This window comes from Sorex fumeus, unplaced genomic scaffold (assembly GCF_029834395.1).
Source record: "Sorex fumeus unplaced genomic scaffold, SorFum_2.1 ptg000072l, whole genome shotgun sequence".
NCBI lineage: Eukaryota > Metazoa > Chordata > Mammalia > Eulipotyphla > Soricidae > Sorex > Sorex fumeus.
Genome location: NW_026606129.1, coordinates 50,005,975 through 50,021,030, shown reverse-complemented (window position 1 = coordinate 50,021,030; position 15,056 = coordinate 50,005,975). Strand labels below are relative to the sequence as shown.

The following is a 15,056-nucleotide window of genomic DNA, read 5'->3' as shown; positions in this document are numbered from 1 at the left end:
TGGTATGCTATAGGGACATATGCTGTGGCTTCCTGTGCCACAGCAGGCTTTGGGGGCATTTACCTTCATCATTTCCCCCCTACTATTGTACCATAGATTCATGAAAGCAAGTTAGATCCCCATTCCTCTTAGTTCTATCCTGCAGTTCTTATGGCTCCAGCCACTGGTTGAACTGCTACTAGTACTCGTATTTTGGGTGACAGTGGTGGGACCACTTTCTCATTTTGTGACACAGAGCCAAGTATCCACAGGGCATGAGGGAGACAAGGAAGGGATTGTTTAGGCTTTGACTCAAATAAGGGGTACATGGCCCGGACTGCAGTGATGGTGATCATGGATACTTAAGTCACGTCAGGTAAGGGAAATTGAAGGGCACTCTTCTTTATAGACATCTTTATAGTGAGCTTGACTCCTGCAGTTGTGGACTCAGCACTGGGCTGGGTTTGGCATCAGCCCAGGAGCCAAGGACCCTTGGGGAGATGAGAAGACACAGGACTGGGCCAGGATGGTAATGCGGTGGAGTCCTGGGCATAACCTGTCATGTCATCATGAGGAACCCATGTGTAGACCCAGCAATAAAACGTGGCCATTAGGGTATAGCCATAAAGCAGGAGATGGTACGAATAAATCCTGCTCAGTCCTTGAGCCTCAGTATTCATGACACCGAGGCTTTCAAGAGCTTCTGTCCCAGTCACAGATTTGGCGGCTACACAGAGAAAGCAACTTATAAATTGTTTTGATCTGGTCATTCCCAGCAGGTCCTAGAAGTCCAGCAAGACTGGGGAGATACCTCCATGCCCCACTCCCAGCACAACAGCCATAATCAGAGGATTCTCCCTCCTGCTCCATCCTGTTTCACTTTGAATAAAATATTCTTTAAAACACCTGCAGATGTGTTTCTTGGTTTAATTGTGGCTTTCCTGTTGTTTTGTGGGCTTTGGCATGGCGAGGTAAGTGTGACAGGGATTCAAATAATTTTAGCACTTTAGCCGAGTTCCTTCTGGTCCCAAGCCCTCCTCTCCAGGCCAGGTGTGTCAAGTGGCCACAACCTCCCACCAGTTCTAGCTTTCTCAGATGGAGTTTTAATCCGGGATTTCCAGGGTTTCCGGGCCCTCAACTGTTTCCATGACAACTTGGAAGCGGTGACGTCAGAAGAACGACGGGAACTCCTTTGATCCCCAAGTCAGAATTAGGATGATTCCGATATTTCCAGGGGTGATTTAGAAATGTTGAAGCGCAAAAGGCCACACCCTGGGAGCGGAAGCCTGGGTACGGCCACCCTTACCCCTCCCACCCTCCCTTCCCTCCGGGAATTCCAGGCAAAAGCTCAGAGTCGCGAAAGGCCAGCTGGACGGCGCGAGGGCCTTTAAATGGCGTCGACCAACCCCCGTGGAGCCCCGCCTCCGCCTCCAAGGGCGGCGGTCATTGGTTCTTCCGAGAGGCTCCGTGCTCCTATTGGTCAGCGGGTTAATCCCGTGGCTCCCTGGGCCCCAGAGTTCCCTTTCGGTTTCCGGTGTTCCTACGATGGCGGCTCTGGATTCTGTGTCGCTCTTCACCGGCCTGGGGCTGAGCGAGCACAAGGCCCGCGAGACACTTAAGAATACGGCTCTGAGCGCGCAGCTGCGCGAGGCGGCGACGCAGGTGCGAACCCCCCTCTCGCGGGCTGGGGCTTCGGGCCGGGCCTCCCCCAGCCTTGCCTCTTGCCTTCCTTACTGGTCGTGGGCTTTCCCTCCCGGCCCCTCTGACCCCAGGCACATCAGACTCTGGGCTCCACCATCGACAAGGCCACGGGGACTTTGCTCTACGGCCTAGCCTCCCGACTCAGGGATCCCCGGCGTCTCTCGTTCCTCGTGAGCTACATTGCCAGTAAGAAGATTGTCACCGAGCTCCAGCTGAGTGGTGAGAATCTTGCCGCGCCCACCGCCAACTCCTCCCCGCAATCCTGACTCTCCTCTACCCAGTTTGCCAAGTTCCTCCGTGACTCTAGATGCCTGCTAAGTTTGCACTCTAGTGTAAACTACAGGGCCCCGGCGTGAGGGATAGAGTTGGCCGTCTCTGGTGAGACTGGTAGAGGGACATATGTTTCGTGATATTTTAAGTTTTTCATTGTTGGGGGCCACACCCAGCAATACGCAGGGGCTTCTCCCGACCTGTTGCAGGGGCTCCATGCGGTGCTGAGGATGGATCCCGGGACCCCAGCATGTAAAGAGCTTTTTCCTTCCTGTGCTTCGCATGCTTCTCTAGGGTGGTGCAAGACTTAAGCCTTCAGGCACAAGGAGGCCATACAGTAGTTGGGTTTCATGGGATTATGACCATGTCTGCTTCTTGGAGCTGAGGTGCCACAGGCTCTGGCCTTCCTTTCTCAGCTGCCCTTGAATATGTGCGAAGCCATCCCCTGGACCCCATCGACACTGCGGACTTTGAACAGGAATGTGGCGTGGGTGTCACGGTCACCCCGGAGCAGATTGAGGAAGCGGTGAGTCTTTCCCCGAGGCAACTGCTGCCTCCCCAGAACTGACCCTGGGGAAAGGAGTGGCTCAGCTTCTCCACCCAGGAAGACCCAGTGGGAAGCTGTGGATCCCCAGAACATTTTTGGAGGAGGCTTTCCTGAATCGCATCGTTTGTCTTTCTGCAGGTAGAGGCTGCCATCAATCGGCACAGGCCCCAGCTCTTGGTGGAGCGTTATCACTTCAACATGGGGCTGTTGATGGGTGAGCAAGGGGCATGGGCAGGGGACTCTCATTCATGCTGCTGCTTGTGCCTTCTCTCTTGGGCATGAATGAGGAGATGGGGCTGGCTGGATCCAGACTCTGGTCTGGGAAGAAGGGTGGGAAGTACACTCCTTTGCCTTTCTGCAGCTCCTTGTGCCTGTGTTCCTAGGAGAGGCTCGGGCTGCGCTCAAATGGGCAGATGGCAAAATGGTCAAGCATGAAGTGGACATGCAGGTGGGTGTTGCCTTGAGCAGAAGCAGGCAAAGACCTTGCAATGGTCAGGAACCTAGGGTCTACTCTGCGATAAACTGCCACAGGGGGCAGGGAGGGAGGAGGCAGTACCTGGATAGGCAGTGAAGGACTCGGGTCTCTGAGCTATGCTTAGATTGGGGTGAGTTGCTTTACTTGAACCTCAGTTTTCTTCTTCCCCTCCTCCCCCACCTTTGGTATACAGGACTAAATTTCCGTATCTTTAAAATAAGGGTGACAAAAAGGAGAGAGAGAACAAAAGGGAATGCCCTGCCACAGAGGCAGGGTGGGATGGGAGGGATGGGGTTGGGAGGGATACTGGGATCAGTGGTGGTGGAGAATGGGCACTGGCGGAGGGATGGGTACTTGATCATTGTGTAACTGAAACCCAAGCACAAAAATTTGTAAGTCTACAACTGTACCTTATGGTGTTTCACTAATAAAAATCAAAATAAAATAAAATAAGGTGACATCATCTTCATTTCAGGATATTGGTTTAGATTTATGAAGATGGTGGCAGGGGTCAACTGTTTGTCTCCATGCTGGGCCCAACAGCTTTCTGTAAATGGCAGTTTTTGTTACCTGAGCCCGTAAGGACCCTCAGGAGGGAAAGAACTTTTGAAGCAGAAGAACCTTGCAAGTAGCAGGAGTGGAATGGGCTGGGCAGGCTTTTCTTGGAAGTAGTAGCAGACCAGGAAGCCCTGAAATCAGTAAAAGGGGTAATCAGGAACTCCTCAGAAGAGAACACAACTGCTGCATGCTTGTCTTTCATCTGTGCTCAGGTCCTCCACCTTCTGGGTCCCAAGACAGAGAGTGATCTGGAGAAGAAGTCCAAGGTAGGGCTGAGCATGATCTGCATACTAACTATGAGGTGTGGTAAGGTGTTTGGGCCTCAGGAGTGGCTGGCTCTTAGGATTCCCAGGAGAGACCCTTACCCAGTTTCTGGACTTTTTGCAGGTGGCTAAGGCGCGGCCAGAAGAAGCAGATCGCAGGGCAGCAAAGGATGTGGTGGAGAATGGTGAGAGACCGGTGGCTCCTGGCTCCGTCAGCTCCCGATGACTCAGGCTTTCCAGCTAGTTGCTCCTGACACTGTTCTCAGGCCATCAACTTACTCAACTCTGTGTCTTCTGCTGCAAAACTGAATTTCTAGTGTTTGCTTTGTTCCTTTTACCCAGATAGTGGCCTGAAGACTCCCAGAAAATTTGATTTAGTACTTTTTGGTTTTTGTTTTCTCCCAGTTGTCTGAAATGTCTATAACCTAGCTCTGGATGGAGGAGGGCAAGTCCTCGGTCTGTTTGGTCATGTTCTAGCAAGAACTGTAGGAATGTCCAAGGACACCCCAGACCCAAGAACAGCGGGGACTTGCAGTAACATAGTATTTATTTCTGAGATTGGGAGAAGATGGATCTGATTGGTTCTGTTCATATTGTAGAGTTTGGGTAGTGCTGGCAGGCCCTCTAGTTAACTGAGTGTGGTAGCTCCATCCAGAGGATAAGTTTTGTCCTTTTTTTCCATAGGTGAGGCTGCTGGCCAGACCCTTTCTCTGATGGAGCAGCTTCGAGGGGAGGCCCTTAAGTTCCACAAACCCGGTGAGCAGGCAGGTTGAAACTCTGGGAGAGGGAGGCCTTGAGAGCAATTCTTTTTTTTTTTTTTTGAGAGCAATTCTTGTAGCCAGGCTGCACCCTGGTCCTCTGACATTCTGTTTCTGGCAGGTGAGAACTACAAGACTCCAGGCTATGTCATCACGGAACATACCATGGATCTACTAAAGCAGCACCTGGAGATCACTGGGGGACAGGTGTGTGAGGATGGTCAGGCAAACCCCAGGGCACAGCAGATGCCCAGACAACTTGGGCTACTGTGACATTGCTCCATTTCAGCCATATTTATGAGCCTGGGAAAAAGTATTTGTTCCTCTAGGATAGTTTGAGTTAATCTGGCCTAATTCCTCTGCTCCCATTCCCCTTATCTCAGGTACGTACCCGGTTTCCCCCAGAACCCAATGGAATCTTGCACATTGGACATGCCAAAGCCATCAATTTCAATTTTGGTTATGCCAAGGTAAGTGTGTACCTAGCGACTGGCCACTCCATGTCTTATTTGAGAGAGGTGTCCTTAGGACTGGAGTGGTAGTACAGTGCTTAGGGCACTTGCCTTACATGCAGATGATCTGGGTCCGATCCCAAGCACCTCCATAGGGTCCCCTGAATACAGAATCAGAAGTAAGTCTTCAGCACCCCAGGTGTGAACCAGAAGGAAAAAAAAAACAAGGAAGGACAGAAGGAAAATGAAGGAAGGAAGGAAGGAAGGAAGGAAGGAAGGAAGGGAGGAAGGGAAAAGAGCCATAGTTGTCTCTGCTTTTCCTGCTGCTCCCATTAGGTGCCCAATGTGTACAGAGGCCATGGAGGAGAGTCAGGGTCTGGTTCCTAAAAACCTGATCAGGAAGATCAGGTGAGGAAGAAGTTCACATTTAGATGAATTCTCAGTGCAACTTGTCAAGCTTTGGAAGAGGTTATGGTGTTGTTCCAAGTTTGTGTAAGAGATGCTTTGTTTGGAGCAGATACAGGAAGATGAGTGAACCTGTTGAAAGCATTTCTTGTTCTGACCTGGGAGAATTCTTCGAATGCCTCACTTAGTTGAGCAGGATTGTGAGAGATGATGAGAAGCTCACAAATACTTTAACTCTCTTAGGCCAACAATGGGATCTGTTTTTTGCGTTTTGATGACACCAATCCTGAGAAGGAGGAAGCCAAGTTCTTCACTGCCATATATGATATGGTGACATGGCTGGGTATGAACTGGGCAAGACCTGGGCAAAGCTGGGAGTTACAGGCTTTACCTTGAACTGTGGTCTGTCATGTGACCGTTGGTGGTTGATCATATGCTATCTCCTCCTGTCCCAGGTTACACACCTTATAAGGTGACATATGCTTCTGACTATTTTGACCAGCTGTATGCCTGGGCTCTGGAGCTCATACACAGGTGAGGCCCTGATATAGAGCCAGGCAGAATGAGCCAGACGGAGCCATGCTGGGTACTCACACCCCTTCCCCATAGGGGCCAGGCCTATGTGTGCCATCAACGAGGAGAGGAGCTCAAAGGTCACAATTCTCTGCCATCACCCTGGAGAGATCGTCCCATAGAGGAGTCACTACTGCTCTTTGAGGTGGGCTTCTGAAGGGGGCTTCTGGGGTGTGGGGTTCAGAATGCTCAGGATAAGATGGCTCAGTGCTAAGCAGTAACCTGAGCCCCTGGTCTCTTCAGGCAATGCGCAAAGGCAAATTTGCAGAAGGTGAGGCCACTCTGAGGATGAAGCTGGTGATGGAGGATGGCAAAATGGACCCTGTGGCCTATCGAGTCAAGTATACACCACACCACCGCACAGGGGATAAATGGTGGGTGTAAGCTCTGGGTTTCTGGAATGGTGAGCCACAGGGCAGGGTAGAATGGGGCTGGATGGTGGGCCCATTGCCTGTATCCTGCAGGTGCATCTACCCCACCTATGACTACACACACTGCCTCTGTGACTCCATCGAGCATATCACCCACTCCCTCTGCACCAAGGAATTCCAGGCGCGGTGAGAGAACGTGGGTCTATGGGGTGGGAAGGGCCAGTAATATTCCAGTAGCCCTTCCTGTGGTCTTTCCCTGGTCCAAGGTGACCATCCCTGATGCTACTCTCCCCTCCAGACGGTCTTCCTACTTCTGGTTGTGCAACATGCTGGATGTCTATTGTCCTGTCCAGTGGGAGTATGGCCGCCTCAACTTGCACTATGCTGTTGTTTCCAAGAGGAAGATTCTTCAGCTGGTGGCAGCTGGTGCTGTGCGGTAGGTGTGATTGCTTGGCACATGGAAGCTTGGTGATACTAGACATGTGCTGCTTCCAAATGCCTTCTTGCATCTCTTTGCCTCTGCAGAGACTGGGACGACCCACGGCTCTTCACACTAACAGCACTTCGACGGCGGGGCTTCCCGCCTGAGGCCATCAACAACTTTTGTGCTCGGGTACAGCCCCATCAACCAGGTGTGCAGGTGGGTGGTGAGTATGGGTCTGGAGCAGTGACTGATGCTAACTTTTCTGCTAGGTGGGGGTCACCGTAGCACAGACCACAATGGAGCCACATTTGCTAGAAGCCTGTGTGAGGGATGTGTTGAATGATACAGCCCCACGAGCCATGGCTGTTCTGGAGCCATTACAGGTTGTTGTCATAAACTTTCCCGCTGCTAAGGTAGGTTTGCCTTAATGTGTCTGAGAAGTGTGCGCACATGTATTTCTGGTTCTGGACTGGGCAAGTTCCAATGCCTCATGTGACTCAGATATCGATCTTCCGTTATAGTCCTTGGACATAAAGGTGCCCAACTTCCCAGCTGACGAGACCAAGGGCTTCCATCAAGTTCCCTTTGGACCAATTGTCTTCATCGAGAGGACTGATTTCAAGGAGGTGAGTGGGAGTGGGGGGTTGTGCTTGCTCCTCAAAGCTAAGTCCTGAGATCCTTTCTTCCTGCTTCAGACCAACCATTCCTTGTCAGATAAAGGGGATAGGGGAGAAGCAGGCTTTTGTCTTTGTCTGACTCATGCAGCCTATGGTGGTCAACCTGATTTCATATTTCTAGGAGCCAGAGCGAGGCTATAAGCGCCTGGCACCGGGCCAGCCAGTGGGTCTGAGGCATACAGGTTATGTCATTGAGCTACAGCAAGTTATTAAGGTGAGAGCCAACTGCAGCTTTCCTACCAGAATGTCTATCAGGGCCAGTCTGGGTCGTGATCTGATTACAGGTCTCTTACCCTTGAACTCTAGGGCCCTGATGGCTGTGTGAAAACCCTGGAGGTGACCTGCAGACGAGCAGATGCTGGAGAAAAGCCTAAGGCCTTTATTCACTGGGTTTCACAGCCTCTAGAGTGTGAGATCCGACTCTATGATCGTCTGTGAGTGAACAAAGCTGGGGTGGGGGCATGTCGAAATTGGCATTGCCTGCTATGGCTGCCCAGTCACTATGTCTGAAGTTTATTCTGGCTGCAGATTTCAACACAAGAACCCAGAGGATCCTTCTGAGGTGCCTGGTGGATTTTTAAGTGACCTGAACCCGGTAAGCTGGTGGGCTATGGAGTGAGGGTGGTAGGCCTCCCTGGATGACTCCTCTTCTGAGTTCCCTCCTTGCAGGCATCGCTACAAGTGGTAGACGCAGCTTTAGTGGACTGCTCTGTGGCCCTGGCAAAGCCCTTTGACAAGTTCCAGTTTGAGCGGCTCGGCTACTTCTCTGTGGATCCAGACAGCCGTGAGGGACAGGTACTTAGCATGACCTGCTTGTTCTTTCCACTGCAGTGCCAGTGGTTTTTAACCTTTTCACATCTGTGAACTTGCAGCAGTCCAGGCCTACGGTGGGAAACCACTGACCTATGCCAAATAATTTGCCTATATTCTTTCCATTAATCCTCACCACATAAGGTGGGGTTTGTTTTTCTATTCTTTCCCTTTTTTTTCCTTTTAAACCCCCCTTTTTTTTAGATTTTAATTTTAATAGTTTGTTGATTTTTGGGGCTGGAGTGATAGGACAGTGGGTATGGTGTTTGCCTTGCATGCGGCCAACCCGGGTTCAATCCCTGGCATCCCATATGGTCCTCCAAGCACTGCCAGGAGTAATTCCTGAGTGCAGAGCCAGAAGTAACCCCTGAGCAATGCTGGATTTGACCCAAAAAAAAATTTTTTTAAAAAATTTAGTCTCTGTGAAGTTACAAAGTTATTCATGGTTTGGTTGCAGTCATACAATGTTTGAGCACCCCTCCCTTCACCAGTTGCCATGTCCTTCCATCAGCCCCTTCTCAGCCCCCCGTCCCCCCACCTCATTGCCTCCTGTCTACCAGTCTCACTTCTATGAGAGGCTCTTTATATATACATATGTGTTTTTGCACTGTGGTTTACAGTACTGTTGCTCGTAGGGTTCCGTACATAACACTTTACCACTTTTCAGCACAAGATGGGGTTCATTTTCTACTAATGAAACAAGCTGTGAGGTTTAAGACCCTTTTTTTTTTTTATTAAATTTTTTTCTTTGTTTTTTGGGACACCTGTCAGTACTCAGGAACTACTCTTAGCAGTATTCATGGGACCATGTAGTTTGCTGGGGATCGCATCCAGACCTCTTGCACGCAAAACATGTGCTTGGCTGGTTGAGCCATCTCTCGGGTCCCCATGCACATTTTTTTACAGATCCTCCCTTTTGTACCTTTCGACATAGAAATGAGGCCAATGGGCTATTAAAAATTCTTTAAAGTATGGGCCCAGAACCATCCAGTCCCTGAGCCAAAATATTAAAATTTGAGAGCATCCCAGGTCTGCTGATCCTGAACAACTCTGGATGAGGTGGGGGTAAAGCGGTGTTGTCTGTGCTAAGAACCCCCCACCCTGGGCTTCCTGGCCTTATTCTGGCTTAGTCATTTGCTTCTCTTTCTGCCCTTCAGCTTGTCTTCAATCGGACAGTGACACTGAAGGAGGACCCAGGAAAGGTGTGAGCTGAAAGCCCAAATCGACCTACCTCACCTTCTTGGAGGCCACTGGCCCCCAGACTCTCAATAAAGAACTAACTACTTACTGGAGTCTGTGTTATGTGTCTCCCATGCTCAGGGTGGAGGGAAGGTGCACTTGCACCAATAGCAGTATGGACAGCTTTGAAACTTTTGGTGCATATCTTGGTGCTGAAGATGGCATTTCTTGGGCTGCTGGGGTGGAGTGATAGCACAGCGGGTAGGGCATTTGCCTTGCACGCAGCTGACCCTGGTTCTATTCCCAGCATCCCATATGGTCCCTCGAGCACCACCAGGATAATTCCTGAGTGCATGAGCCAGGAGTACCAGGAGTAAGCTCTGTGCATCGCAGGGTGTGACCCAAAAAGCCCCCCCCAAAAGAAGATGGTGGGCTTCAGCCTGACTTGCTAACCTCTACCTGATTTGAGGGGATGTTGGAACCCTTGGCCCTACACTGAGCAGCACCCTGTTCCTGCCTTAGGAACTCTGTATCAAAGGGAAATGTAGGACTGGTGTCTGCTCTATAGAGGCAGATGAAGAGGTTTGGCTCCCAACAATTATTGAGGACCTACTATGTGCTAAATACAGGGCGCTGAACCAGGTATACCATCTAGCTCAGGACAAAGAGATCTTCCTGATTCCTCCTGGGCCTCAAGACTGCACAGAAAGTTATGTGAGGGGAGCCTCAAGGAATGGGGGCGTTTTCCTAGGGCAGGAAAAGCAACTGTGAAGGTCCAGAGGCCTTTGTAAAGGAGTGGTAAGACAAGCTGCTTACCCTCTGGGCTGTATGGGCCACCGGGAGTCCTTTGAGTGTCTGTAGCTTTAACACCCTCCACATTTTCCCTGTATACAAACACCGGTTACCAGAGGCCCGCTTTAAGGTGGACTGGTCTGCGGATGACTGAATTCTAACGATGGCAGGTTGCGCGGGTAACCCTGAAGCTAGGAAACTCCGGGAGGAGTGATGCTAGGTTTCTAGGTGGGGCAAGGTGGGGGTGCCGGCCTAGACTGGAGACCCGGGGGGGCCACCTTAAGCCAAAGGACTGACTCCGCCCAGCTCAAACCTCGGAGGGGTGGCAGGTGGGTCCCCTGAGCGAGTTCCCAGATCCTGCAGGTCTGGGTTCTCTGGTTAACTCATCTCCAGTCCTGGCTCTACCCTCCCAAAAAGGGGCGTCGAGGGCGCGGCGCTCCGCTCTACACTCGGGCTCTTCAGTCGCAACTACAACAACCCAAAGCCCGGCCTCCCTCCTCGGAATAAGCGTTCCCTTTAAGTCTGGCCAGGAGGCAGCCTCAACTCTCGCGGGATCCGACGCTCCGATTATCGCGAGAGAAGCATTCGGCACCCATTGGCTGTGGGGGTTGAATGTAAGATGGCGCCCAGGGAGCTGTGAGGAGAAAATCCTGTCGGTCTTGGAGCGGGGACGGCAGAACCGGGGCCCCAAGCTGTGCTGCGGGGCCAGCGGGTAGAGCGGCGGCGGCGGCGGCGGCGGCGGCGACGTCGCCGGGTGAGGGCTCTAGGAGGGGCAGAGATGCGGCTGGTCTGAGACAGCAGGCCCACCCTACACAACGGCGGGCGGGGGCGGGCGGGCGGGCCACTGCCGCTGGGCCCAGGAGACCTCGGGGCGTCTCCGGAGCAGAGAACGTCCCTGGGCTCGCGCGCCCCCGCCCTTCGGGTGGGGGAGGTGCGGGCCAGAGATTCTGGTGGGCGCGGCGCGCGAACGCGCCCCGGCGCCCGCGTCGGCCGGGCCTGTTTATACGCGCGGGCGCGCGCGCGCCGTGCGGCCCTCCTGGTGCGCGTGGCCGTCGACGTGCGCGTTCTTGGCCCGGATTGCTCGGCTCCCGGAGCGGCGGCCCGAGGGCAAGGGCGGCTTTCTGGGGCGCGCGCCCCGAAGTCGGGGGTCGCGGGCGGGCGCGCGCCCTGCTGTTGGGAGGCAGCGCCGTCGCGGGGGCGCGCTGCACACCCCTGCTGCGCCGTGGGGCGGTGGGCGGGCGGCTTGCGGTGCGAAGAAGGCTCGGGTTGGGCCCTTCCTGCTCTGGTGACGTCCCCAGACCAGTGTGGCCTAGGCCTGGGGAGAAATCTACCGGCTTTGCGGTCTGGCTTCCAGCCCCGCTCCTCTGTGAGGCGGGCGAGATTGCTTGTTCTCGAAGAATGCGGTGACCCAGGGCCCATGTGCAGGGTGGGTACGTGGACAGGGTGCTTCGCAGACCGAGGTCCGTTAGGCAGTGAGAGCCGCGAGTCGCCCCTCCAATTTTATCCCCTTGTTTGGGTGCTTTGTGCTGGGGAGCGAAGGCTCAGTAATACTGGAAGGTCCGTGAGCGTTGCCTGCTTTCTTGTCATTAGAAAGTAATTTTTCCAGAAGCGCTATTCCTACACGTCACCGCTGTGCGCCCTGGAAGGAGCTCCTCTTCTGTGGGTGCTGCGAAACTCCCCGTTTGAAAACGCCACTTGCAATCCTTAAATGCAGCCTTTTCTTCTGTGTGGGTGGGAGTGGCTTGCCGTGCTGTGGTAGACCTAGGACCCGCTATTGCTCAGTTAGAAAGTTGCCCAGAACAAAATTTCCGCATGAGAATCAGTGTTTTGCCGTTTTTGTAATTCCGAAATTCCCCAGTAGAAATTCTTAAAATCTGTGTCTCACAGCAAAAAAAATCACACTTAGTGTAGGGTTTTGATCCCTTTCAGACTTCTCTCTTTTTTCAAAGTTTTGTGGTGCCAAGGGAGTTAAGTTCTAGGCTCATCCTAGAGAAATACGCACTTAAATGGTCTCAGACAAAACAGCTGTTAATTTTGACTGTTTCAGTTTGCCTTATTGAGCTTAAGGGAAAAAGCTAAGAGGAAGTAAAATTGGCTATCAAATTTAATAACGATGGGGTAGTTCTTTCTAATATGCTTTGTTATTTTTAAGAACAAAGTTAAAACTTAAAAAGAGGCTGAGGATGGAAGGAACTTCTTTGTTCTATCTTCTTCAGAATGTTACAAGTCTTAAGAACTCAGGACAAGCAGCAGAAATACATGCAACATGGTGACTGGTGAGTTAAAATCATTCATATGCTGGAAATGTGTGGAGTTTTTTCCTGGTAAGACTGAAACATTACAAAACTGTCAATCATTCTGGGGGCTGTCTGCCAGACACTACTAGGTACTGGAAAATTGAAGCTGTAGGACAATTGCATCTTTGAATCCAGCTACCGTTTGCTGCTTGAACAGTTTTTCCTAAAATGTAAGTTAGTGCAACTTTCAGGTTTTAGCCCGAGGAGGCATCAGCTTTTCTAAAAACCAGCATGGTTTAAAGAAAAATAATCGGGGTACACTTACATTCTAATTAATTTTTTTCCTTGGTATCGCAGGGAATTGAATCTAGGGTCTTATACATGCAAGGCAAGTTCTCTATGAGCCACATCCCTGGCTCTAAAAATTTAATATTATTTTTATGCCTACTTGTTCTGGAATATCTTTATGAATTTTAAGTTTGAGATCTATATTTTAAATTGGTGTTTGCAGATAATATTTTTATCAAGCTTAGTAGGTCAAATAACCCTATTAGAAGTCCTTCTAGTCTTCTGTGATGAATATTTCATGTACCTTTCCATGAATCTTTGCTTTTCCACATTCCCTTTCCAGCTTAGATTGGCATTTCACACAAAAGATCCAATAATGGTTGAAGTTTCTTATTAATTTGAATTGCTCCAAAAGGTAACCAAAGTCAGGGACTTTGGGTGTGGCTGTTCTCTATGATGACAGCCTTAGAATCAGGGATGCCTGCCTTCACACAGCATGTGTAATTTTAACATGAGTGGTTTGTTCTTGAGGTGCCATGTTACTTGTTTGTTTCGCTTTTTAAATGACCTCCCTTTACCTGTATTGGTCTATTATTTCTCAGCCTCAGAGATATTGCATTGCTTTTTATTTTGCATTTATGTACCCTGCGTTTAGTTCCAGATGTTTTCAGTTCTTCCCAGGCTTCACTTACATACTTGATTTAATTTTTCTTAATGTTACATTTGAACTGTGATTTTTGGTTGTAGCTGCATGAAGAAATGATAGATTGACCTTTGCTTTGCTGAAAAGGTCCTTTGGTTATACATTTTAGAGCAAAATTGTGGGTAGAGTTGCTATACTGTGTCAGAAAACTCTTTTTCTTCTTTTTAGATTTGTGAAGTTTCATATAAATTTATATAGCCTGTATACCATTTAATGAAAATTATAAAGTGAATCACTGCAACTTTCATTCTCCAATAAATAGAAGTGTCCACACCCATGAGCCCTTTATTCATCCCTTACTAGTCAATATTACTTCTGTTATAATCCTTTTTTTCCCTTCTTTTTGGTTTTGTTTTTTTGGCAACACCCAGCTGTACTCTGGCTCTGCATACAGGACTCACTCCTGGATGGGGGTGGCAGGGAAAGAGTGGTGCATAACAGCTTAGGTGGTGCTGGGGATGGAGCTTGAGTCTGCTTTGTGTAAGGAAAGCGCCTTACCCACTGGACTGCTGTACTGTTTCTGACTCCTTTCTTTTTACTTACCATCTTTGTATCCCTTAACAACATAGTTCTGTTCACTTTTGAATTATAGATAAATGGAGTCATGCTGTATTTTGTCATTTAGCATTGTTTGTGGAATTTGTTTACATATCATGCAGCTTTAGTTTATTCATTCCCATTTCTGTATAGGATTCTGCTGTATGAGTATGTTTTAATTTGTCCTGCTGTTGATAGATATTTCCAGTTTGAGGCCATTACTAATAATGTTACTCTGAACATATTTTGAGTGTATACGTCTGTATACATAATCTATATGTATAGATGCACACTTAGGGATAGGATTGCTGGGTTACATATAATGGATAATTTCTTTTTGTGTTTGGGCCACATTTGGCAATGCTTTGGAGCTGCTCCAAGCTATGTTCAGGGATTGCTTCTGAAGGTGCTTGAGGTACAATGTATTGGGAACTGCCTGGCCTCCTGCAAGAAGACGTGTACTCCAGCCCTTTGAGCTAATTCATAGACCCCTGTAATAGATATTTGGAATTTTGTTAGTGATGAACACTGTTGTGCAAATTACAGCCTATTCATTTTTAGTAAGATTATGAGTTTAAGTTCTTGGTTTAGAGCATGCTTTCCCAAAATTAAACCCTAGTAAAAAAAAGTCAGGTTGGACAGAGTATAGAAGATAGGGCACTTGCCTTGCACATGGTCTATTTGGTTTTGAACCCTAGTATTACATATGGTCCCCTCACCTCTGTAAGAGTGATCCCTCAGTACAGTCAGTAGTAAGTACTGAGCACAGCCAAGTGAACCCCCCCCCACAACACCCCTCCTCAAAAAAAAAAAGCCTCGAAATAGGCACTCTAAATAAAGAACTTGAAGAAAATCGGAGACTTGATAGGATCATTTCTATTCCAAACCCTGTGGTGGGTTTGTATCTTTAATAGAAATTTTGGGCTGGGGATGTAGCTCAGTGTTAGAGCACTTGCCTTGCATGTGTGAGGACTTGGGCTTGATCTTCAGCACTGTAGAAAGGAAGAAAGGGTGGGGAGAGGAGGGGAGGAAAAGAAAGGAAGAAAGTAGAGAAAAA

At 49.7% G+C, this 15,056-nt stretch overlaps 2 protein-coding genes across 7 annotated transcripts in view; both read left to right on the top strand.

Annotated features, from left to right (window-relative positions):
* The first annotated feature begins 1,486 nt into the window (after positions 1-1,486).
* On the top strand, positions 1,487-9,541 carry QARS1 (glutaminyl-tRNA synthetase 1). 2 transcript variants are annotated; one of them, XM_056129219.1, is made up of 24 exons: positions 1,487-1,641; positions 1,752-1,899; positions 2,367-2,476; positions 2,636-2,711; positions 2,881-2,945; positions 3,743-3,796; positions 3,918-3,978; positions 4,478-4,549; positions 4,673-4,758; positions 4,935-5,021; positions 5,652-5,751; positions 5,864-5,942; positions 6,018-6,126; positions 6,225-6,355; positions 6,446-6,538; positions 6,651-6,788; positions 6,878-6,965; positions 7,046-7,189; positions 7,298-7,402; positions 7,575-7,667; positions 7,760-7,887; positions 7,982-8,048; positions 8,123-8,248; positions 9,421-9,541. In XM_056129219.1, the coding sequence occupies exons 1-24, from the start codon at positions 1,525-1,527 to the stop codon at positions 9,469-9,471; spliced, it is 2,328 nt and encodes a 775-aa protein (XP_055985194.1). In that variant the 5' UTR covers positions 1,487-1,524; the 3' UTR covers positions 9,472-9,541. The 2 variants fall into 2 exon arrangements, with proteins under 2 accessions (XP_055985194.1, XP_055985195.1); XM_056129220.1 differs by having other exon boundaries at positions 2,367-2,480; positions 2,640-2,711.
* A 1,300-nt stretch (positions 9,542-10,841) lies between these two features.
* Positions 10,842-15,056, top strand: part of QRICH1 (glutamine rich 1) — a 52,364-nt gene continuing 48,149 nt past the window's right edge. For 2 of the 5 annotated variants that reach the window (XM_056129171.1, XM_056129169.1), the window contains exons 1-2: positions 10,842-10,988; positions 12,451-12,510. In XM_056129171.1, coding sequence (XP_055985146.1) covers positions 12,452-12,510 — 59 coding nt within the window. In that variant the 5' untranslated portion in view covers positions 10,842-10,988; position 12,451. Of the gene's footprint in view, positions 10,989-11,196; positions 11,665-12,450; positions 12,511-15,056 lie in introns of those variants that run through there. The other 3 variants (XM_056129173.1, XM_056129170.1, XM_056129168.1) reach the window with 3 other exon arrangements.

Coding starts and splice junctions, on each gene's coding strand:
- QARS1 (XM_056129219.1), top strand. CDS start 1,525: ATGGCGGCTCTGGATTCTGTGTCGCTCTTCACCGGCCTGGGGCTGAGC. Junction 1,900..2,366: donor CACCGAGCTCCAGCTGAGTG/GTGAGAATCTTG, acceptor TTCCTTTCTCAG/CTGCCCTTGAATATGTGCGA. Junction 2,477..2,635: donor CGGAGCAGATTGAGGAAGCG/GTGAGTCTTTCC, acceptor GTCTTTCTGCAG/GTAGAGGCTGCCATCAATCG.